This window comes from Chiloscyllium punctatum, chromosome 8 (assembly GCF_047496795.1).
Source record: "Chiloscyllium punctatum isolate Juve2018m chromosome 8, sChiPun1.3, whole genome shotgun sequence".
NCBI lineage: Eukaryota > Metazoa > Chordata > Chondrichthyes > Orectolobiformes > Hemiscylliidae > Chiloscyllium > Chiloscyllium punctatum.
In genome coordinates, this window is record NC_092746.1 from 82818530 (window position 1) to 82843980 (window position 25451).

Here is a 25451-nt window from a genome sequence, read left to right on the forward strand (position 1 = left end):
AATACAAGATAGTCACCAAGAAATCAAATAGGGAATTATGTAGCCAGAAAATGGAACACACTACTTTGGGAGTATTTGTGAAAATTACAATTAGTACAGTTAAAGTGAATCAAGAAAAACATATGAGAGAGAAAGGAATAAACGAATAACAACACATTAGATGAGGAAGATGAAGTGGAGCAGTAACAGTAGATTGGAATGGGACAGTGGAATGATCTACTTCAGAATAAGAGAAATGGGATCAAAGAGTAGACTCTCCTGTGCGCTGCTATGTAATTCGATGCAAGATATAACTGTCCAAACAGGGGTTACTGGAAATCTGGAGTTCTCCCCACCAAGATGTTGTGGTCTGCATCATTTAAAATATTAGAGTAGAGAATGACAGACCTTAATTAAGCAAGGGCACTACAGGTTATGGATCAAAAGTCGGATAAATGGAGTTGAGGTAATCCAAGTGCATGATGCCAACAGCTCAGAACCATAATGCTCAACTCCAATATCAATGTTCCAGATTATTCATAATTCTTCAATAACAGATGGTATAAGAGCAAAGGAATGTGCAATCACTTTTGGAACAGAAAGTAAGTGTGTTATGACAAGTTTCCAGACTTCATCTGACTTGGAAGCAGGAAAATTAGATGACGTTTTTATGGATATAAAGTGAATAGTCCCAAATCCAGCAAGAAATTGTATTATGATGTTGAGAAGGCTTAAATGAAGAATCTTCATACCTGGTGTGCTTGAAACAAAATCTTTGACTTGTTTAGCTTTTGTTGTAACCTATATTAGAAGAAAAATACACCGTTTACTCCTCACAAAGCACTTAATTATAAAATTCAGCCATTTGACGTCACAAGTTTTTCAAACTTACCAAAAACAAAAGCTTTAAACCCCTTCAATTTTCATTACATTTTAGATGTTCATTTTGTGAATGTTAATGTAGATGACCAAAACAATCCATCACATGCTACCACAGAGCTTCCAAAGTTCTGGTCATATGTTTTGAAGTAGCAACAGTTGGAATTTTGAAAGAGTTATTACAGCCATTTCTGCTTTAATAAATCCCTGCTCTTTCAGTTCTTCCTGAGGGACCATGACAATTTTCAAGCCTTGAAATGGTGCAAAAGGTTGGGAAGCACCTACTTTGTGACCATACCGAAGTTCACAGTCACAAAACCTCTTTCAGACCTAACTCACATCAGATTTCATTTATGTTGAGATTTTTGAAGGGAACATACACCTTAACCTTTATGAGCTCATCTGCCTATTGCACGCTGCCTGACCAAACTTGGTTACAAACCGAACAGCCTGTCCATCAGGAAAACTAGCTGTTTCCACCTCCCATCAAGATGCTGTATTTACAAAGTACCTTGACATAATAAAACATCCCAAGTTGTTTCACAGGAGCATTATAAAACAAAGCGTACCAAACACATGAGGTGGTATTAGGTCAAATGATCAAAACTTGGTCAAAGAAACAGGTTTCAAGCAGTGTCTTCAAAGAGGAACGTGAATTGGAGGGAGCCTCCCCCAGAGCTTGATAGCTTGACAACTGAAGGCATAGCTTTAATGGTTTTTCTGCTGTTTAAATCAAGTGGGCATTGTTGGCTGGGCCAGCATTTATTGCCTATCCCTTGTTGTCCTCGTGAAGAGCTGCTCTCTTGAACCACTGCACTCTATTTGGTGTAGGCAGACTCTCAATGCTTTAAGGGTGGGAATTCCAAGATTTTTCCATAGCAATTTGGAAAGAATGACAATATATTTCCAAGTCAGGATCGTGAGTGACTTGGAGGGGTATTTGCAGGCAGTGGTAACCCCTTGCATCTTTTGTCCTTGCCTTTCTAGGTAGTAGTGGCCACATGTTTGAAAGATTCAATTAGACAGCCTTGGTAAATTGCTGCAGTATATCTTGTATATGGTACGCATTGCTGCTACTGAGTATCAGTGGTGGAGGGAGTGAATGTTTGTGAATATGGTGCCAATCAACCAGGTTACTTTGTACTGGATGGTGTCAAGGTTCCGTGGCTTGGTCAGCTATGGTCAGAGGTTCATCGTGATGTAAAATATCACCTTGAGATTGCAAACACTATTTTTAGCTTCAAGCGACTGCCACAGCGACAGATGCAAACTTTGGAAAGGAAATGAAGTTTGTCATTGTGTTTGAAATAAATTGCGAGGCATTCCCAATTCTTAGTTTCTGCTCATCCAATATTGGATGTCAGATAAGCAGCATGATTATTTAGAGATCGTGGAGGGGAATAAGAGAGGTCGGTACTAAGTTAAATACGGGTGGTGTCAGGATAGACATGAAAATTGAAGCTGGGTTTTCAGATGTTGTATTTATCTTGGCAGCATCTGATGAGAAATATGAGGGATATGATTGAGAAAAGAGAGCCTGTAGGACACATCTAGAGTGGACAGCAGAAATAACAAAAGATAAATCCTGGTGGATGATTCTCTGCTTAGAAGATTAATAAGAACTAGACCATCAAACTAGGTTGATTTGCAGCTCACACGTTGTCAAGAGCAATGAGGGCTGGGCAATAAATGTTGGCCTAGCCAGCAACATCCACATTCCATGAATGAATATCAAAAAAATGCTGTCCCACCCAACTGGATAATGAAGAGGCAGCATTGGGAGGAGATTTGGTTAGCTGTTGTAGGATGGAAAGGGATAACTTACCTTCATCACAATCACATGGGATGCCATTTGGCATTTTCAGTTACTTTGGCTGGAATGGAAAACTGATTATATACCTTCAATCATGGAGTTCCAGGAAAAGGGGTTACATTTTCAAGGGCTCAAGAGGAAAGGCAATTTAGAGATACAATTTAGTTTGCAAGGACAGAGCAATGAAGATTTTTTTTTGAGTGACGACTGTAGATTTCAAAATGAGCACAGTGCCTGAGAAGAGAGAACTAGTAACAATATCAGCTAACATGAGAGTCAGGTTAAAAAAAGTGAACTGAACCAGGTCAGCGGGAGAAGGATTGGGGAAGTAGAAGATGGGCTTCATGGATAACAGGGTGGATGTACAAGTGAGGGAAAGAAAAGATTAGGAAGGGAAGACATGAAAACAAGGTCAAGGAGGAAATGAAGAGAGGGAGAAGGTAATTTAAGAAATGGGACTTGAATTTGCATGTCATCTTAAAACAGCACTTCAGAGTCCAGTACATTCTGCACTTGAGAACAAGTCTACATCTTGAGGTCAAGTCTGTGCAATGGACCTCAAACTCAAAGTCCAGCAATTGCTACCACTGAGCCACAGCTAAAGACAATATTTACATTGAACCTTCCACAGAACCATAAGGTTCCTTCTTAAAGTATCTTTTACATAGGAGTAGTTGTAAGAATCTTAAAATGAACATCCAGCAATTATAAATCATAATATAATGCATTGCATTTAACTGTGATAGAAACTGTACATTCACTACATTTCAAGTGAAGTTTAATTCACAAGCTATGCAAGGTTTGAAACACTGAAGCCTTTAACAAGTTTAAGATTAAACAGTTTCAACAGCAATTTACACAACTGTTTAAGTTTTAAAAACAAGATTATAATTCATTAAAAACATAAATTCCTCCAATACATACATTCAAAGAATGTTCAAAACCTATTCAACTGTCAAATAGCATTTCATAAATCTCAAAAGGACCCTGTATTCAAGATTAATTTTGAATTAGTTCCTTTCTATAATACTGCAAACATGACATTGATGAATGTACTCTTTTTCTGCATTCCAACACTGCTCTGACCTACTTAGTCACATTGTGCAAAAAAAATCTGATATAGTCCAAATTTCATTCCAGAGTGACTCACATAAAAGTGTCTTGGAGAACATTTAATGGTCAACTTTACTTGTTACAGTGGTTTCTTTTCTTCCACAAACACATGGGAGTTTCCATTAAATATCAGTAAAACAGAAGTCCTTAGCTTGTCTGCATTTATATGCCTTGTTGGTCACTAAAAATTCGTTGACTATGTGTAGCTGATACACAAAATTCTAGATAGTATTTTTCTTTGATTTCTTTTGCCATGCATATAAAAGCCACATGAATCAGTATTTTCCAACCTGTTTGGTTCAAAGCCAGTTAATCGTTTCCTCATCTTTTTTTAAAAAAGGCACATGGGACAGCTTATCTAACTTCAGCCCTTCTGCCACATGCTGTCAGGCTCCACACTAATTAGAAAGGTCTGTTAGCATCAACCCACCTGTCTGTTGTTTTGTTCCTACCTGAATCTCTTATCCACATAGACAGTAAATCCCCTATCAACTTGCTATCAAAGTCTGAATACAAGAGATTAGTGACCGCAGAGGAAAAGGGAATCAGTTTACATGCTCAGAGTTGAATGCATGATATTATTTTACAAATAAGCCATTCAAGCTTTCCCTGCCTTTAATTTAGCACTCTGATGCTTAATAATCACATCACAATCTCGTTAGCCTGGCAGACAGTTAAATTCATGTATTTTTCCTTCAGAATAACAGGTCAGTTGTTTGTCGTACACCACAATACAAATGATAGTAGGACTAGAACGAGGACTAAGCCTGAAGCTACAAACAAAACTTGAAAAATGAGTCAAAGAGCAGATGTGAGGAGGCAGAGAGAGAACACTGATTCAGGTAACCAGGTCAAACAACTAGGAGTTCTAACTGGAATGAATAAACTAGCCAAAGTGAAAAGCTGAACAAATGTATTTCACACATCAATTTCACGTTAGATAATTCATTACATTTTTGACTTGTATTTCCTGTATGAAACTAATGCTCAAAACAAAATAGCTGGCCAGCACTTTGAATATTAACCTGATCATAATCGCAGTTTAAATGAAAGAATAATTACTTGTAAAGGGATGCGCTACAAATGAAGAACAATGCTGGTATTTTAACAGTTATACACATAAGGCTGGTACAAATATTTTACAACTGACAACAAACAAACTAGACGAGTTGAATGTTTTGATCTCTACATCTTGTTTGACCATTAATTGAGCTTTCAGCCCAAAATCAAATTCATCAACAGCTCTGCAATACTGCCTCATCAATGCCAATTTAACTTTTCCACTGTTAAAACCCTTAAACATGCTTTTGTTCATTTCCAAAACTTTTCAATGTGATTTTTAATAGCTTCGCATCTTTCACCCATGAAACTACTGACCATATCATGCAGAATACAAAAACCAGCCTCATCCATCCACCACCACTTTACTAACCTTATCACCCCATTCTTTCTTAATTCATTCACAAGACATGGCCATGGCAGGATAGGCTAGCATCCTTCATTGCACTTACTTCAAGATGCCTCATCTGTATTCATATATCCCTTCATATGCGTGTTCATCATGTTTCTGCAATCTGTTTCACTTCTGTATCCCATCTCAAATTATATGTTCACCAACTCCAGCCTCCTCAGAATCCACTCTTCCTTCAACTCACCAGTGACGGCAAGATCTTCAGCTATCTCAAACCAATTGAGAACACCTCCCTAACCCCTTCTTTGAAACTTTCTCCCTCAACTTGAAAAAACCTGGTTTAAACTCCTTGTATCTTTGTTTCTGGATTTGCATCTATGTGCATTACTTTTTGATGAAGCACTTTGGGATATTTTCCTTCCAAGAACTGTGTCAAATAAATGCAATTCATTGTTTGGATTACAAATGGACTGCTAGAGTAAAATGGGCAGGTTTTTTTTTCATTCCAGGAAATTGCATATCCAAAGTAACAAATATTCAGGCTTTTTAACAACTGAATATTAATCTACATTATCTTTTTGCTCCCGCTTTATTTCTGCAAGATTAACTTTGGCCTCTCCACAACATGTAGGATGCCTTTACTGTATTAAAACCAAAATGCATTGTGGAAGACGTGCATTTAAAAGGAGCATCCTAAAAAAGAAGAAAGACATAAACAGATAGAGAGTTTTAAGTATGGAATTCTATAGTTGAAGCCCTGGATGGCTGATTGCAGTTGATAATGGTGACGGGGCAGGAAAATGGGATGGACAAGAGAATGGAATTGGAATAGAATGCAGAGTTCTTGGAGGGTTGTAGGACATTAAGGGATAGGGAATAGTAAGGCAATGAAGTGATAAGAATACATAGTTTAGCACTTACATTCACATTGCAGAGCCAGAAAAAAACACAACTGTTCGATGAATCGAACTTGATGCAAGTTAGGATAGCGCAGCAGTGTTTTGAATAAGTTGATTTGTGCAGCAGCTTGGCTAAGTCAGAGGCGAAGGCAGATAATTATGGAAATATAAATGAGTAACCTTAAGTGAAGGAAAGGATAAGTGATCAACAGCTACTCTGGTTAGGTTTCTGAATAAATTTATCAAGTGTCAGCCAGGCCAATGGACGTCACAATTTCAGAAAATCATGGAAATAGGGCTTTGTGAGCACGTGGGTTGTGGGTGAGTAGGGGAACAGCAGCCAGAACATGTAGTCCCACTGAAGTGAAGTTTAAAATAAAATTAGCATGAAATGAAGGAACAGAAGTGTAGGCTAACGAACTGGCAAAGTATGACAGGAGTGGTGGAAAATATACACAGAAGTTAGAATCAGAGTAAGGCATAAAGTCAAAGATTACAAATCTTTATCTGAATGTGCACAGAGTCTTTATAACAAGACAGAGGAGTTAAAGACACAAATAGAAATAATTGAATATGACTCGATAGCTATTACAAAAATGTGATTGCAGGGTCAAGAGGACTGGGAACTCAATATTCAAAGATCTTTGACATTCTGGAAAAATAGACAAAAAAACAAAAGGAGGTGGAGTAGTGTTATTAATAAAGGAAGGTATCTGTGTGGTGGCAAGTATTGATACAGGTGCAATAGGTCATGAAGCTAATTAGCTTGGGTGGAAATAAAGAATAGCAAAAGGAAAAAAAATCACAAGTGGGAGTCATGTGCAGGCCCCCCTTCACTATAGGACGAAGTACAGCATAAAGCAGGAGAAAAAGGAGGCATGCAAGAAGGGCACTACAACAGTCATGGGTGATTTTAATCTGCATATTGACTGGACAAATCAGATGGGCAAGGGTAACAAGAAAGACAATTTGTAGAGTGCATCAGGAATTGTTTCTAAGAGCACATCCTATCCTGGAACAGGTTATTTTAGATTTAGTAATGTGTAATGGGTAGGATTAATAAGGGTTTTTGTAGCTCATGATCCTTTAGAGCAATATTTTCTTCAAGCTGCATGCACTCCAGTATTTGAGTACAGACCTTGGAGGCCCAGGCAGTCAGAAAAAAAAATGTGAGAAAACGCTGCTCTTGGGGGAGGGGAGGGGTGGTGGGTAGAGTGATCACAACACTTTGCCTTCCCTGAAGGACATTTGTGAGCCAGATGGGTTTTTACAACAATCAAAAATGGCTTCATGGTCATCAGTACATTCTTGATTTCAACACTTTTTTTTAACGGAATTCAAATTCCACCATCTGCAGATTTCAAACCTGGCCCCCAGAGCATCAGCTGAGTTTCTGGTCTAACAGCCCAGTGATAATGCCATTAGGCGATTGCCTCCCAATCTATGGATGAGCAATGTTTAAGCAGATATTTCATAACACTCAGCAAAGATTTATTCCAGTCAAAATGGACTCACTGAGAAGGATGTTAACCTGTGGTTAACATGAGTGGTCAAGGAGAATATCCAATCAAAACCTAAAACCTATGAAGTGGCTAAAACTAGTGGTAGGCCAGAGAACTGAGGATTTTTATTCTTTGGGAACAAGTGGTGGATGATTAAAAAGCTAATAAAGAGGGAGAAAATTGATAATGTAAGTGAATTGGCAAGAATGATAAAAACAAAAAACAATAGCTTCTATGGGCATATAAAAAGAGTAAAGTTAGCATGGGTCACTTGGAGAATGAAAGTAGGGAATTGATGACAAAGCACAAGAGAATAACAGATAATTTAAACCAATCTTTTGCATTGGTCTTCATGATGGAGAACCCTGTAATCTTCCCAAAGATAACAGAAAAGCGAGCAGCTAATGGGAGGAAAAAAAATCTTACAACAGTCCTTACTGCAAGGCACAAAGGTTATGACAAACTAACAGAACTAAAGGTAGACTGGTTGCTGGGACCTGATGGCCTGCAGGCAAGGCTTTTAAAGAAAGTGACTGCAGAGATCGTGGAGGCATTGGTTGAAATATTCAACAACTTATCGAATTCTAGGAGGGTTCACGCGGAAAGGGAGACAGAAAGCAGGAAACTATATGCCAGTTAGCCGAACACCGACTGCTGGGAAAGAAAATGACACAATTTATAAAAACTTAACATAAATAGGGTCAACATGGTTTGGCAGATTCCCTCTATTTAAAAATAATGGATATAATGACATTGGAGATAGTTCAAAAAAAGATTCAGAAGGTTGGTTCATAGGATGAAGGAGACTGACTTATCAAGAATGGCAAAACTGGTGGGGCCTTTATTCATTTGAGCTGATGATGCCCGAAACGTTGATTCCCCTGTTCCTTGGATGCTGCCTGATCTGCTGTGCTTTTCCAGCAACATATTTTCAGCTCTGATCTCCAGCATCTGCAGTCCTCACTTTATTCATTTGAGTTTAGAAGAATGAGTGGAGATCTTATAACATACAAGAGTGTGAGGGGGCTTGGCAGGGTAAATGTTGAGAAAATGTTTCCACTAATTAGGGAATCTCAAACTCAGGGGATAGGTTTTAAATAAACATTCTGAAATTGAGACATGAAGGAATTTCTTCTCCCTGAAGGTACAAAATGTCTCAAAGTCTGTAGAGTTGTGAGGACTAGATCACTTCATTTAAACAGGATTTAAACAGGAGTTAGGTAGACTTTTGAAATTTCAACAAGTTGATTGCTGTGAGGAGTTGACACAAAAAAAGGAGTTAACGCCTGGGGCAGATCAGCTAGGATTATATTGAACAGCAGTACAGGCTTGCGGGATTGAATAGGCTATACCTGCTCATATTTCTTATGCCCTTATGATGCAATGGTTTTATTATTTAACTCATTAAAAATTCAAACATATTAATAATATTAATTCATAACCAAATCAGATCCATTCTATCAAGCTTATCCAAAAAGTAGCTGAACTCTACAGACCTAGAACATTTGTGGTTAAATCCCTTCGCTGCAAGGAGTTAAATGAATTAAGACAGGGCTTCCCCAAACAGGGTGGAAGCTGATACTCTGAGTTACAAGTTCTAGGCACCAATTGCGATTGCAAAGCTGCCCCTGGTTCACATGGGTCTTTGAACATAGAAAAGTACACACAGAACAGGCCCTTTGGCCCACAATATTGTGCCGAGGTTTAGTCCTAATGTAAAATATAATAACTTACGCACCGCTCAACTTACTGCTATCCATGTGCATGTCCAGCAGTCGCTTAAGTGTCCCTAATGACTCTGCTTCTACCACCACCGCTGGCAATGCATTCCACGCATTCACAACTCTCTGCGTAAAGAACCTACCTCTGACATCTCCTTTATACCTTCCTCCTAATATCTTCAAACTATGACTCCTCGTACCAGTCAATCCTGCCCTGGGGAAAAGTCTCTGCCTATTGACTCTATCTATGCCACTCATTATCTTGTATACCTCAATCAGGTCTCCTCTCTTCCTCCTCCTCTCTAGAGAGAAAAGTCTGAGCTTATTCAACCTTTCTTCATAAGGCAAGCTCTCCAGTCCACGCAGCATCCGGGTAAACCTTCTTTGCACCCTCTCCAAAGCTTCTGTATCTTTCCTATGGTAGGGCAATCAGAACTGGACACAATATTCCAAGTGTGGTCTCACCAGGGACTTGCAGAGCTGCAGCAAAACCTCGTGGCTTTTAAACTTGATCCCCTTGTTAATGAAAGCCAAAACACCATATGCTTTCTTAACAATTAACAGCTTGGGTGGCAACTTTGAGGGATCTATGTACTTGCACACCCAGATCCCTCTGTTCCTCCACACTGCCAAGAATCCTGTATTTAATCCTATATTCAGCATTGGAGTTCGACCTTCCAAAATGCATCACTTTGCACTTATCCAGGTTGAACTCCATCTGCCATTTCTCAGCCCAGCTCTGCATCCTGTCTATGTCACGCTGCAGCGTGCAGTAGCCCTCGATACTATGGACGACACCTCCAACCTTTGTGTCATCTTCAAATTTACTAACCCACCCCTCAACCTCCTCATCCAACTAATTTATAAAAACTACAAAGAGCAGAGGCCCAAGAACAGAGCCCTGCGGGACCACACTCAACACTGACCTCCAGGCAGAATACTTTCCATCTACAACCACTCTCTGCCTTCTGTCAGCCAGCCAATTCTGAATCCAGATAGCCAAATCTTCCTGTATCCCATACTTCCTGACTTTATGAATGAGCCTAACATGGGGAACCTTATCAAGTGCCTTGCTGAAGTCCATATACACCATTTCCACTGCTCGACCTTCATCAACCCGTCTTGACACCTTCTCAAAGAACTCAATAAGATTTGTGAGGCATGACTTGGCCCTCACAAAACCATTCTGTCTGCCTTTAAACACACTATGCTTTGCCAAATAGTCATAAATCCTATCCCTCAGAATTCTTTCCAAAACTTTGCTGACCATAGATGCAAGACTGACTGGTCTGTAATTGCCAGGGATTTCCCTAATACTCTTCTTGAAAAGAGGAACAACATTCGCCTCCTTCCAATTCTCATATCATTGCAATGACAAAAACATGGCTCAGGGATGGGCAGGACTGGCAGCTTAATGTTCCAAGATACAGATGCTACAGGAAGGATAGAAAGGGAGGAAAGAGAGGAGGGGGAGTGGCATTTTTGATAAGGGATAGCATTACAGCTGTGTTGAGGGAGGATATTCCTGGAAATACATCCAGGGAAGTTATTTGGGTGGAACTGAGAAATAAGAAAGGGATGATCACCTTATTGGGATTGTATTATAGACCCCCTAATAGTCAGAGGGAAATTGAGAAACAAACTTGTAAGGAGACCTCAGCTATCTGAAAGAATAATAGGGTGTTTATGGTCAGGGATTTTAACTTTCCAAGCATCGACTGAGACTGCCATAGTGTTAAGCGTTTAGATGGAGAGGAATTTCTTAAGTGCGTACAAGACAATTTTCTGATTCAGTATGTGGATGTACCGACTAGAGAGGGTGCAAAACTTGACCTACTCTTGAGAAATAAAGCAGGGCAGGTGACTGAGGTGTCAGTGGGGGAGCACTTTGGGGCCAGCGACCATAATTCTATTTGTTTTAAAATCATGATGGAAAAGGATAGACCAGATCTAAAAGTTGAAGTTCTAAATTGGAGAAAGGCCAATTCTGACGGTATTAGGCAAGAACTTTCGAAAGCTGATTGGAGGCAGATGTTCGCAGGTAAAGGAACGGCTGGAAAATGGGAAGCCTTCAGAATTGAGATAACAAGAATCCAGAGAAAGTATATTCCTGTCTGGGTGAAAGGGAAGGCTGGTAGGTATAGGGAATGCTGGATGACTAAAGAAATTGAGGGTTTGGTTAAGAAAAAGAAGGAAGCATATGTCAGGTGTAGACAGGATAGATAAAGTGGGCGCAAGGGAGGGAGGTAAGGGGGGAGGTGTGGGCACAAGGGAGGGAAGTAAGGGGGGAGGTGTGGGCGCAAGGGAGGGAATACTATAAACCGACCGACTCCCACTCTACCTAGACTACACCTCCTCCCACCCTGCCCTCTGTAAAAATGCCATCCCATATTCCCAATTCCTTCATCTCCGACGCATCTGCTCCCAGGAGGACCAGTTCCAATACCGTACAACCCAGATGGTCTCCTTCTTCAAAGGCCGCAATATCCCCCCAAACATGATCGACGATGCACTCCACCGCATCTCCTCCACTTCCCGCTCCTCCGCCCTTGAGCCCCGCCCCTCCAACCGCCACCAGGACAGAACCCCACTGGTCCTCACCTACCACCCCACCAACCTCCATATACAGCGTACCATCCGCCGTCATTTCTGCCACCTCCAAACAGACCCCACCACCAGGGATATATTTCCCTCCCCTCCCCTATCAGTGTTCCGAAAAGACCATTCCCTCCGTGACTCCCTCGTCAGGTCCACACTCCCACCAACCCAACCTCCACTCCTGGCACCTTCCCCTGCAATTGCAAGAAATGCAAAAAACTTGCGCCCACACCTCCCCCCTTACTTCCCTCCAAGGCCCCAAGGGACCCTTCCATATCTGCCACAAACCCACCTGCACCTCCACATACATCATTTATTGTATCCGCTGCACCCGATGTGGCCTCCTCTATATTGGGGAGACAGGCCGCCTACTTGCGGAACGTTTCAGAGAACACCTCTGGGACACCTGGACCAACCAACCAACCACCCCGTGGCTCAACACTTCAACTCCCCCTCCCACTCCATCAAGAATATGCAGGTTCTTGGACTCCTCCATCACCAGACCATAGCAACACGATGGTTGGAGGAAGAACGCCTCATCTTCCGCCTAGGAACCCTCCAACCACAAGGGACGAACTCGGATTTCTCCAGTTTCCTCATTTCCCCTCCCCCCCACCTTGTCTCAGTCAAATCCCTCGGACTCAGCACCGCCTTCCTAACCTGCAATCTTCTTCCTGACCTCTCCGCCCCCACCCCCACCCCCACCCCCACCCCCACTCCGGCCTATCACCCTCACCTTGACCTCCTTCCACCTATCGCATTTCCTACGTCGCTCCCCCCTACCTTTTATCTTAGCCTGCTGGACACACTTTCCTCATTCCCAAAGAAGGGCTCATGCCTGAAACGTCAATTCTCCTGCTCCTTGAATGCTGCCTGACCTGCTGCGCTTTTCCAGCAACAAATTTTCAGTACAGAAGTTGGGAGGTCATGGTGCGGCTGTACAGGACATTGGTTAGGCCACTGTTGGAATATTGCGTGCAATTCTGGTCTCCTTCCTATCGGAAAGATGTTGTGAAACTTGAAAGGGTTCAGAAAAGATTTACAAGGATGTTGCCAGGGTTGGAGGATTTAATCTATAGGGAGAGGCTGAACAGGCTGGGACTAGATTGGGTTGGGATATCTGGTCGGCATGAACAGGTTGGACCGAAGCGCCTGTTTCCATGCTGTACATCTCTATGACTCTATGACTAATATCAGTGTGTCCAATTTCTGCTACAAACTCCAAAAGACATTATCTTTTTGAATGGTGCCACAGATGGAGAATAGCCTACTCCCACTCTTATGTCACAACTATTCACCAATGAGTAACTTAGTTACTGACCAACACTAACTCCAGTCAAGCATCATCTTGAATTTAAAATTCTCATCTTGGTATTCAAATCCTTCCAAAGCATCATCCATTCCTTTTTCCATTATCTCCATCAACCCAAGGTACCTACGTTCATCCAATTCTGGCCTCTTAAACATCCCCACTTTACTTCCACACTATTGGTGGCCATGCTGACTAAGATGTTTTTGGATTAGCAATGCACACAGAATCATAGCACAACATAATTTCAATGTTTTCAGGAGTGAAGAAAATATTTTTAAAAAGCATCTCCGAGACACTGAACAGATATATGTCCTAGAAACATATAAATCATTTGTGTACTTAAGCTTTGTACCTAGCAAGTCAGTCACAAAAATGTGTGAAAGGTACATTGTTTAAACACAAAGAAATACAATTTAAACAGACATGGAACTTGGGAAAATACAAGTAGCATCTTTTAAAAGTGAGCTACTAAAAACAAGACCATTTCATGCTACAAGTTGCAACAATCCCTTCTGTATAATGAAACATTCTCCAACAGTAATTTTTACAATATTTTTTACATTTTACAATTTTAACATTTGTGCAGAAATGAATATTTTTGTTAGTGATTCATTACACTAATTATAATAAATTAAATTTAGCCAAGATAAATTGACAATGTGTTTGGTAACTATTTAGCACAAAGTTATTCCATAACTAAAATTCCACAACTTCCCTTTCTCAATTCAAATATTTCATTTTCAATTGCAGATTTCAAATATTATGTAAAGGCTACTGTCTCGCCAACAAACTACGAAGCATTATAAATGAAAAATTAGAAAGGCAATTTTTACTTTTGGATTAGATTAGATTAGATTACTTACAGTGCGGAAACAGGCCCTTCGGCCCAACAAGTCCACACTAACCCTCCGAAGAACAACCCACCCAGACCTATTCCCCTACATTAACCCCTTCACCTAACACTATGGGCAATGTAGCATGGCCAATTCACCTAACCTGCACATCTTTGGACTGTGGGAGGAAACCGGAGCACCTGGAGGAAACCCACGCAGACACGGGGAAAAGGTGTAAACTCCACACAGACTGTTGCCCGAGGCAGGAATTGAACCTGGGTCTCTGGTGCTGTGAGGCAGCAGTGCTAACCACTGTGCCCTGCTATAAGCTTTAAAATTTATAATCTATATTCAGGAACAGGGAATCATTGATTGATTTAGCAATTAAGTACAAATTTCCTTTAAAAAAGTGAAGGAAATCCAACAGATGATTCTCACATTTGGAGTCAGAGCAAAAAAGTTTTAGGTGCGTGACACAATCGAAAATGTAGAAATCTGTAATTCTTGATTTGTCAGCTTTTAAATTGGTTTGTTTAACTGGATTAAATGCCCTGAATGGCCTAACTTCTGAAAGAACAATCAATTTGAATCCTTGGTTCCCAGACATTTATATAATATTCAAGAAGTAATAACATATCAAGAAATAACTTTGCTTATTAGATTTATGCGCTCTTTATTTAAAAATGGAACATATAGTTTCATTTTGGGCATGAGAGCTTTGTCTTTATCAAATCGATGTTAATAATTCACAATCAGAAACATCTGTTGAATTTTGCCAATCAATCTGTAATTATAATATTTTGTCTGGATACCTTAAAATATAAATTGCCTTCCTAACCCAAAAGAAATATTCTTTCACAACTCAAAAGAGGCTCGCTGCATAGTTTTGTACTGTGGTATTGTTTTCCTGTGATCACATTACGGTAGCTCAAACCACCAAGTAGCAGAATCCTGTACAACTGATCAATTACAGCTGTTGATTCAGTGCTTGGAACGCCTCCACATCTGCTTTTTGCTTATTTAGTTAATGGTTCACTTCCAGGTCCTAAAAGAACTGCAGTGTTTTTCGAACAGTGTCTAACCCTACATACGCTGCCCTTCCACTGCCTGCCTTGTTCAGTTTTGTCACTCAATATACAATGCAAATCCAAGTGACTCACATCTGCCACCGATCGACCCAATTCGTGAGCAATCTTTTCCCATCGACCTGGAGTGCCCCCTGGGAACTTAACCATACTTCTTGTCAGCTGGCGGAGGTCCTCTTCTGTCCACTCAGGTGCCTGTTACAATATACAAAATAGCAGGACGAATGTATCATATAAAATGAATGAAACAGATTTTTAAAAAAAGATATAGACGCTCTCTCTAAACAATACTTAATTTACAAAGATGCCCATGCAAAAGTAGCATTTTCACAATTAACATGCAAGAATACCTAAGCTTGGTAATTCATGTGCAGGTTAAGGCTTCTTTTTAAGAAAACACATCATGAAACATTATAGAATTTTTTTAAAATCCCTGAAGATATAAATACTTTATATAAAGTAAACTTTGACCCTAGTAATGAACAACCATGCATCATGGGGTTTGTATTACTAAGCCGTCGGTGCAGAGTGCAGTCACAGAGGTGAGTGACCCTCGGGACCATCTCCACAGCTACTGCAAAGCCTCTTGCTGACACTAATCCTCCCTGTCATTCTCCCACTGTGTTCAAACTACACTGACATCCGCCTGCTGCACTGCAAGCTTAACGGGGCCTTCCTGACTTTTTCACTGCTGCCCCAATCAATGGTTCAAACATGCTCCTTTCACCATGTCCAAATGGCAACTTCAGTCATAATCAAAGCACACTGCCCTGTAAAGGGCTTCTCGACAGGTCGAGCCATTTGCATTAATTTGCAAAGCAAACTCTGTTATTCAGTGGTTTCTGTGCTGCTGCTAACAAGAATGTTCCTTGAAGCAGATAAGTGGGCATAAATATGGACTGCCACTTAAAAGCAGTAAACAATTGCTAAAATGTGCTCAATGTTTTCACTCTTTCCCCCATGTCAAAAGTCTTTTTCTCTCAGAGCAAATTCTGATCTAGTATTTTCAGAACGTTGAATTTTGCATTCTAAACTGCATAAATAATTAGTGCATTTTTAAAAATAAAAAAGAATTCAATAACTTTCCAGGTTGAAGGCATGAAACAGTGACAAAACTTTTTGTGTCACTATAATTGAAGAGCACTTCTTAACCACTTTCAAAATATTATCTTAAAATTTGAAAAGGAGAATTGGGGACCAATATTCTGAAAAGACCTCCTGGATACAATAATAGTCTAAAGTTAGAACCATCAATGTCTTATTAAAAAACCACCTAAATTTCATTTATTTAAAATAAGATGAACAGACAAGAAGAGATCATAATAGAAGCAAGGAGATGGATCACGTTTTCTTTTTAAAACCGAAGTTCAATTATAGATTTCAACAAATTAGCCCAAAAATGAATTGTAAATACATTACCAAAATATTTAAATTTGAGAAAAAAAGATTAAGAACTGAAGTATTGGCACACAAATTATGCAGCTCTCAAAACAATTTGAAAACTGCAACAGATTCAAATAAAATTTTGACCTGAGGGTTTTCCTCCGAAGTTCCAATCATTCTACAGCTGTGCATTGACATTTTAAATAACTGTTACAATTTGTTAAGAAAAGAACTCTTGCACTATTTCCATTTCATTAAATGGCGTAGTTTTGCACTTATCTGATTAACCGGCTGCTCACGTTTTACTTGGATTGTATTGATATGTACTGAATTTTCTCTCTCTCTAATGTTTGTAATACACCTTCCCAAACTCAGGTCATAGCTCACAGTATCAAATTACACTCTAGCATGTGCTCAATGCAAAACGGGGCCATAGTAGAGCAGGATTTCAAAGCAGACATGTTTATAACAGCTAAATTTTAAGTTACTCATTACCAGTGGATTTAGACAAGTACAAAGTTTAAGAGTTTCCACTGTAATCAAAGATCTCAGTACACCATATTCATAAGTATTTTAATTAAAGTCTGATATAAATTGATCAGTTAGTGTTTCATCAGGCGGTCGCAGGAACAAAACAATTGAAATGATTCGCAGACCATGATTCTTAACCTATTGAAATACAAATAAGGTTGGAATCTTCAGTTATAAATTAGTAGCTATTAGCACACCTACAAGTCAATACTACAGTTTTATATGGCTGTTCTACTACATTATTCTTAGACAAAATAAAGAATGATTCACAATCGCCCATGTCCAAAGCAATTATACTACCACAAACACTACATTAGTATGTTTTTAATTCTAAGTTTAACAAATTTAAGACATTTTAGTAAATATTACCATTGCCATAGTCTCAACAATATCAATCATTGGGGCAAAAGCTCCAAATGCCAAGCAGGGCATTACTTCTACAATATTAAAACTAATTAAAAGATTCAAATTCTAGTGCTATTTCAGAATTATTAGTTAATATATTAAACAGAATCTGAGCAATGGTATCAAATTGTACAGGCCTTTCACCAGAATAAGTTATATTTGCATTTCATCAAAATAAATGTTGAATGCTTTAAATTAAATTAAAACTAAATTTAGTGTTAACACCATTATTTAATTAATTTGTAAAAGCAACAGACCATGCTTTCCTTAGAATCTTGGAATGAATCACAACAAACAGTGCAATTTAACTAAAAATTTTGAATATTTTTCCAGAAAAGAAACTCCAAACACTTTCGCTTTTAATTTATTCCTAAAATGATTCACCATCCACTTCCCTTACACCTTAAAAAATGCGAGCAAACATAGATCCAGATTGCTGTGACATACTGAGAGGTTTCTTTAAAATCACAACTACCAAGTAACAAGTTAACCAAGGACAGTCACATTGTGCCACTAAGCCATTATGGCTGCAATTCATCCAAAGTGATTAATTAAAAATTCCACAAAAACAGCCAACTGTGTCTCCAGACTGAATGAATGAATACCACAACACAAATTCGTTAAAATCAAGATTTAAATAAGTTTTCAAGATGTTAATTGCATGAGCAAATTTGCCTAGTTTAACACTGAATCAAGCTTAGTTACGACAGTCAAATGGAAGCATAAGCATGCCGTTTTGCTGTTGAAAACTATGCAATTCCCATTTTCTTTTGGAACCAAGACCCAAAAAATCCATCCCTGCAGTACATCAAAGTAATGGCAGATGCCACATGGTGAGGAGACAGCTGTCATTACTGTACTATGTCTGCATTCTAATACGACAGTAGCCTGCTCAGATATGTGACCTAAACCCAATTAAATGTTTCCAGAAAGCAATCTCTGCACTGATGGAGGCTAGATTTACATTCACTACAAATGCCTCACCATATTAAAAGGCATTACTTATTGCATTTAGATAATTTAAAATAAACCAATTAATAAAAGCAGCATGGTTTTGCTTTATGTACTGCAGTGGTCTGGTAACTCACCTATATTGAAAATATTTTGTAGGAGATATTTCAAAGCTACCATTTACTCTTTGAAAAAAAACTTTTCAATTTTAAACTATTTTAAATAAACTGTGCATACTGTTAATATTTTAGTTTCAGGGAATGATACACAAAGGCAGAACTATTAAATTTGATTTAAATAAAGCGTATTGGCTTCTCAGACAACACAATTTGTATCACTTATTTAAAAAACAAATTTACACTAGTATTTTGTTTTGAAGCCTCTCAGGCTGGTAGACATTTACAAACTGCAAGCTCTGAGTTAAATTTGGTACTCTATGGATTAATTTTACTTAATAAAATTGAGATATCAGTCCAGAAAGTATGCAGTTTCAGGGAATCCCAATGGGCCTTAAAAATTTATTTGAGATAATTTGGAATATTAAAAAGGATAAAAGTAAAACTGACCATAAAATCATCTTCAGCAGCTGTCAACCTCAAATCTAATAGTCACCTCTATATTTTCAATTAGATAAGCAGAAATTCATTAAGGCATAGAATATACAACACATCCAATTTATCTTCTGGCAGGAGACAGCTAGTAATTTCAACAATGCTGTTATTTGAAAAAGTATGTCATACTGCAGGATTATCACTAATACCAATTCTCTCTATGCAAAACAGAACCACGCTGACATCTATTTCTGTTTTCACTATATCCAAACTGATATGAATATTCTGGTTTCAAAAATGACTGTCGTTCCTGGATTCTAAAATTTAAAATAAAAATTAGATTTCCTTTCTACTCCTGATTACAAGCCAGAAATCTCTACTGTACGTATAGTTTACAGTACAGAAACAGACCCTTTGGTCCAACTTATCCATGCGGCCAGGTAGCCCAAGCTTAACTAGTCCTATTTGCCTGAGTTTTGTCCATATCCCTCTAAGCTTTCTAATTGTACTAGTCTCTACCACTTTCTCTGGCAGCTCATTCCATAAAAGCACCACCCTCTGCATGAAAAAGCTGCCCCTCAGGTCCCTTTTAAATCTTAAATCTAATCAGGTCGCTTTTAAATCTAAGAATTGTGAATGCTGAAAACAAACGCTGAAAAGTTCAGCAGGGCTGACAGCATGTTTGGAGAGAACTCAGAGTTAAAGCTTCACATCCAGTGACTCTTCTTCAGGAAAGTTATATCCTTCTAAATGTTTCCCCTCTCACCTTAAACTATGCCTTCTAGTTTTGGACCTTTTCTATTCACCTTATCTATGCCTTTCAGGATGTTATAAACTTCTATATGATCACCTATCAGCCTCCAAAGCACCAGGGTATCCAGTCTCTCCTTATGACACAAAACCTCCAGTCCCAGCAACGTCTTTGTAATATTTTATGCACTCTTTTGTTATGAAGTTGTAGAGGTACTGTACCTTAAGAGAGCTGAAAGGCTAACAAAATTACCTGACACTGCACAAAGTGTTCTGAACAAGGTAACAAATGTAACACATGGTCGACACAAATAGAGTAGCTGGGTTGTCATGAGACAAAAACATATTCAAATTCAGCCAGTTTAGATTATGCCCCAAGATACCAAAATCCAATCAAATTTGAATTTAGTATTTTGATTATATTAAAACCAATCAATTGATCAATGTTTTGGGGTATAAAAACCAGACATTTTGAACAGTTGAGAGAGAATTGCCAAATGACCAAAACATGTACACTGCTAGCTCAACAGCTCTCTGAGAGGTACCTGGTTGTGGGGAGTCTGCGCTGCAGAACATCAAGAGTGGCCTGGCAAAAATCTAGACAGGAAATTCTACAGAGTATACTCAGCAAAGCTGACTACTTTTGAAAAGTATTTTTTCTTTTTGTAAATCTTAATTCGGATTTTTTTAATAAAAGTCGGACTAGCATTGTAGAGTGGGAGGTAAAAATAGGTTTTAGAGAAAGGGGTGTAAATAGTTGTTATTTTTAATATTCTCTGTTGGACTTAAAGAATGAAGTTGTTAATTTTTACTTTAAATATTTACCTCTGTGATAGTTCTTTGCCTCTCGAGTTTTAACAGATTTTTTCGGTGGCACAGTGACTAGCACTGCTGCCTCACAGCGCCAGAGACCTGGGTTCAATTCCCGCTTCAGGCAACTGTGTGGAGTTTGCATATTCTCCCAGTGTCTGCATGGGTTTCCTCCGGGTGCTCCGGTTTCCTCCCATAGCCCTAAAAATGTGCAGGTTAGGTGAATTGGCCATATTTAATTGTCCATAGTGTTAGGTGAAGGGGTAAATGTAGGGGAATGGGTCTGGGTGGGTTGCTCTTCGGAGGGTCGGTGTGGACTTGCTGGGCCAAAGGGCCTGTTTCCACACTAAGTAATCTAACCTAATCTAATCTACTGCATGTGGTGAATCCCATGCAGTAACAGATTGAGGCTTTTGCCAGCGATTTCCACAGGTCTAGACAGATTTGAATGGATGTGGGGCATGAAAAGCCCAGTGGATTTAAACATTGGCAGGTTTATGTCCTAGATCTTTAGATAAAACATAAGTGAGAAAATTTTTAAATTTCGGTGACTCGCGGTTGGTTTAATTAAAAGTGAGGGAAATATCTCTTAAAATTGTTAAAGAGGTCCTCAGATTTGAAGATGACCCTTAAGTTTGCCAAGAAAGTTTAGGAGGAAAGAAAAAGACCATACTATTAGAATTAGCAAATAAGTTACATTTGGATTTAACCAAGGACAGAAGTAAAACTGAAATTGTAAGGGAATTACTCAAACACTTGGGTGTATCAGAGAAACAGACAAGTGCAGTAGAGATAGAAAAATTAGAATTGAGGAAAACAGAGTTAGAAGATAAACAAAGACAAAGACAGACAGAAAGACAGACAGACAGACAGACAGAGGAAGAGAGAAGACTCTTAGCTGATCAGAGAGAGAGAGAGAGAGAGAGAGAGAGAGAGAGAGAGAGAGAGAGAGAGAGAGAGAGAAAGAAAGAAAGAAAGAGAGACAAAAAGAGAGAGAATTTGAACTTGAGAAGTTGCGACTTAGTCAGGAAAGTCAAGTCAAGGCTGGAGATTAAAAGAGAAAGTAGTAATATATACAAATATGTCAAAACTCTGCCACATTTTGATGCGAAAGATGTTGAAGCCTTCTTTATTTCATTTGAAAATTGGCTAGGCAGATGGAGTGGTCTGAGGATTTTTGGTTTATGCTAGTTCAGACTAAACTGGTTGGCAGAACTAGTGAGGTATTTGCCACGCTGTCAGATGAGGGGTCAAGAGATTATGAAGAGGTCAAAGAGGCTTTTTAAGAGCATACGAATTGGTACCAAAAGCATATATACAGCAGTTTAGAAACATAAAGAAGGAACAGGTCAGACTTATGTTGGGTTCAAAAGAAGTATACATCGTCATTTTGATGGATGAGTGTGTGCTTTAAAAACAGATAGAACCTATGAGGCTCAAAGAGAGATTATTCTGCTGGAGGAGTATAAAGACTCACTTCCAGAGATGTTAAGAATTCACGTGAAGCAACAAAGTTCAGCAAGTGAGTAGGGCAGCAGAATTAACAGATGAATACACGTTGGTGTATAATACCAGTTTCTGGCCAGAATTCCATCCTGCGAGGGATAGAAGTTGGGAGGACAGGAGATTCTACACTATGAAACACAGAGTAGGGAACACTGGTAAGAGTTTACTATAGGTTAAAAAAGAAGCACAAGAGGATGGAAAGGAGCTGAAAGGCCTCAGGTGTTTCCACTGTGGTAAAGTGGGACACGTAAAGTTAGACAGGAAAGTCACAGTGCTAGTCGTTAAAGAAAGGTACTGTGGGAAAAGATGTGGTAAATGAAGCTAAGCCAGTAGCATGAAAGAAAGTAGTAAAGGAATCCCCAAGAAAAGTTGAGGAGCTGCAGGAGAATGCACAGCCTTGGCAGGGGCTGGGTATGGAGTTAGTGCCTGATCTCTAGAAAGAAATTGCCTTTGTGGATAAAGTTTATTGAGAATGAACAGGGGGAGAAGGGCAAGAAGTTATAATTTTGAGGGATACAGGAGCTAACTAGTCTCTAATAGTCAGAGATGAACGTATTTGCACTCTTTCTGACCTGTTACCCAAGAGAGTGGTAATTTGTGGAATGGATGGACAGACATTTAACGTTCCCCTGTGTAAGATCAGGTTGGAGTATCAACTCGGCACTGGGGAAGTAACAGTGGGAGCGATTGACAGAACGTCAGTTCTAGGAATCCAGTTTGTTCTAAGGAATGATTTAGTAGAGTCCAAGGTGGGAGCGACAGCCCTTTTTGTGGAGGAGCCTAAGGAAGACCACGGAACTGAGGAGTTAAAAGAAAAATACCCTGGTATTTTCCTTATCTGTGTAGTAACCAGATCCCACTATCATAAGTCCCAGCACAAAGCAAAAACTAAAGAGAAAGATGAAGGAGTTGAGGTTCACTTAGCGGACACCCTGTATGATGTAATGGTGCAGGCAAAACCTGAATGGGCAGAGGGTCAGGCAGAAATGTTTAGTCCTGAAGACTAATGGACTTGCAACAGAAAGAAGAGACAATAAATGATATCTATGCTGATGCATACTCAGAAAAGGAGGCAAAGAACATTCCTGACGGTTATTATCTGTAAGATAGAATCCTAAGATGAAAATGGAGACCATGGCAGATTAGTGCAGAACAGAAATGGACCGAAGTGCACCAGATTGTGTTGCCAGTAGCATACAGACAGGGAGTATTACAGGTAGCACATGAACTACCTGTAGGAGGTCACCTAGGGCTACGAAAGACTCAGGCTAAGGTACATAAATATTTTTATTGGCCAAGAATGCACAAGGATATGGTTAACTTTTGCCATATGTGTCATACCTGCCAAATGTTAGGTAAACCACAGACTGTAATAAAACCAGCACCGTTGTTGCCAATTCCCGCATTTGAAGAACTTTTCATGTGGGTTATAATTGATTATATAGGTCCCCTCTCGTGAACTAAAAGTGGGAATCAGTACTTGTTAACATAATCAGTGTGTCTACCATATTTCAGGAGGCAACTCCATTACGGAGTATCAAGACAAAAAGGGTAATAGAGGAGTTAGTAGCTATCTTCACGTGGTATGGGCTACCCAGAGAGATTCAGTCAGACCAAGGGTCAAATTTTACTATTAGGCTGTTCAAGGAGGTTATGGATAGTTTAGGTATACAGCATTTTAAATCCAGTGTGTATTGTCCTGAATCCCAGGGAGTTTTGGAAAGGTGGAATCACACCTTGAAGATCATGTAGAGAACATATTGTCAGGATTATCCAAATGATTGGGATAAAGGTATCCCATTCATATTGTTTGCCATTAGAGATGCCCCAAACAAATCTACTCAGTTCAGTCCCTTACAGCTTAATACTCAGGCATGAAGTGAGAGGATCTTTGAAATCAACTAAAGAGAAATTGAAGGACCAAAGTCGGAGATCTCACACTTAGATTACGTATCAGAGGTGAAGGAGAGATTAAAACGAATAGGTCAGTTGGCTAAACAGCACCTAAAGAGGGCACAGCACAGAATGAAGCAGGTGGCAGATAAAAGCTGAGACTTGGACGATCCCTTCAAAAGGCAGGTTTAGTGGTCCCTATCAAATTGAGAAAAAGTTGAGTCAAGTTAACTATCTAGTAAAGATGCCAGACAGGGAAAAATGATATTTGGGTATGCCATGTGAACATGTTGAAACCATATTAAATACTAGAGAGAAAGAACTGGAGAAACGGGTATTATTTATTGCCCCTTGGAGTGAGGAATCAAATCCAGAGGACTTGGATTTTGAGGTGCCTCAAACTAGATTTTAAAAAATGAAGAAGTCATTGAAGTGTGGGTTAGGTTAGTAAACAATCTGTCTCAGGAGCATAGAACACAGTTAAAAGGTTTGTTACTGCAGTATAAGGGCATGTGAAAGCATCAGATGAGGAGGACAAATGCTGCTGTACATGAAGTAGATGTAGGGAATATTGCCCTGATAAAACAACACCCCTATCTGCTTAGTGCTTTCAAAGCCAGACAGATCAGATGGAGGTGGTGACCATGCGCAACAAGGAGATCATCGAACCTAGCCAAAGCAAGTAGGGTTTGCTGAACATCTTCATTCCCAAACTGCATAGGACTCAACGATAATGTTTGGATTATCGGAAGGTCAATGCCGTAACAAAATCAGACTCCTATCCAATTCAGAGATTGGAGGACTATATCAAGAAAGTTGGACAAGCCAGTTACATCACAAAGTTGTACTTAATGCGTGGTTACTGGCAGGTACCTTTATCAGAGTTGGTGAAAAGATTGCTGCATTTGTAACCCCAAATGGGCTATACCAATTTAAAATGATGCCCTTTGGAATGAAGATACCAAAATGCAATCAAATTTGAACTTAGTATTTGATAATAATAAAACCAATGAAACGCTCAATGTTTTGGGGTATAAAACTGGACATTTTGAACAGTTGAGAGAGAACTGCCAAAAGACCAACATTATGTAGGCTGCTAGCTCAACAGCTCTCTGAGAAGTACCTGGCTCTGGGGAGTCTGCACCAAAAAACATCAAAAACAACCTGGAGAGAATCTACAGAGGAAACTCAGTAAAACTGACTGATTTTGAAATGTGAGGTTTTTTCCTGGAAATCTTAAATCAGGATTTCTTTTGAAATCGGACTAGTATTATAGAGTGGTAAAAGATAGGTTTAAGAGAAAGGAGTTGTAAATAGTTGTTAGTTTTAACATTCTCTATTGGACTTAAAGAATGAAGTATTTAAGTTTTTACTTTAAATATTTACCTCTGGGATAGTTCTTTGCCTCTCGAATTAACAGATTACAACACGGGATGAATCTTTTGTGTTGCTGGTTCAAATTAGCAGAGGGGTTTACCCCATGTGATACTTCCTTTGGCAGTACACATTATGGGTTTCAGCTCTGC

The 25451-nt window shown here is 39.3% G+C and overlaps 1 protein-coding gene across 2 annotated transcripts in view; it reads right to left on the reverse strand.

Annotated features, from left to right (window-relative positions):
- The window catches only part of dnajc1 (DnaJ (Hsp40) homolog, subfamily C, member 1), a 248945-nt gene that overhangs the window by 20883 nt on the left and 202611 nt on the right, over positions 1–25451 (reverse strand). For both annotated transcript variants that reach the window (XM_072575955.1, XM_072575954.1), the window contains exons 9-10: positions 15221–15340; positions 732–780 (exon numbers count right to left, since the gene is read on the reverse strand). In XM_072575955.1, the coding sequence (XP_072432056.1) occupies positions 732–780; positions 15221–15340 (169 nt within the window). The remainder of the gene's footprint in view (positions 1–731; positions 781–15220; positions 15341–25451) is intronic.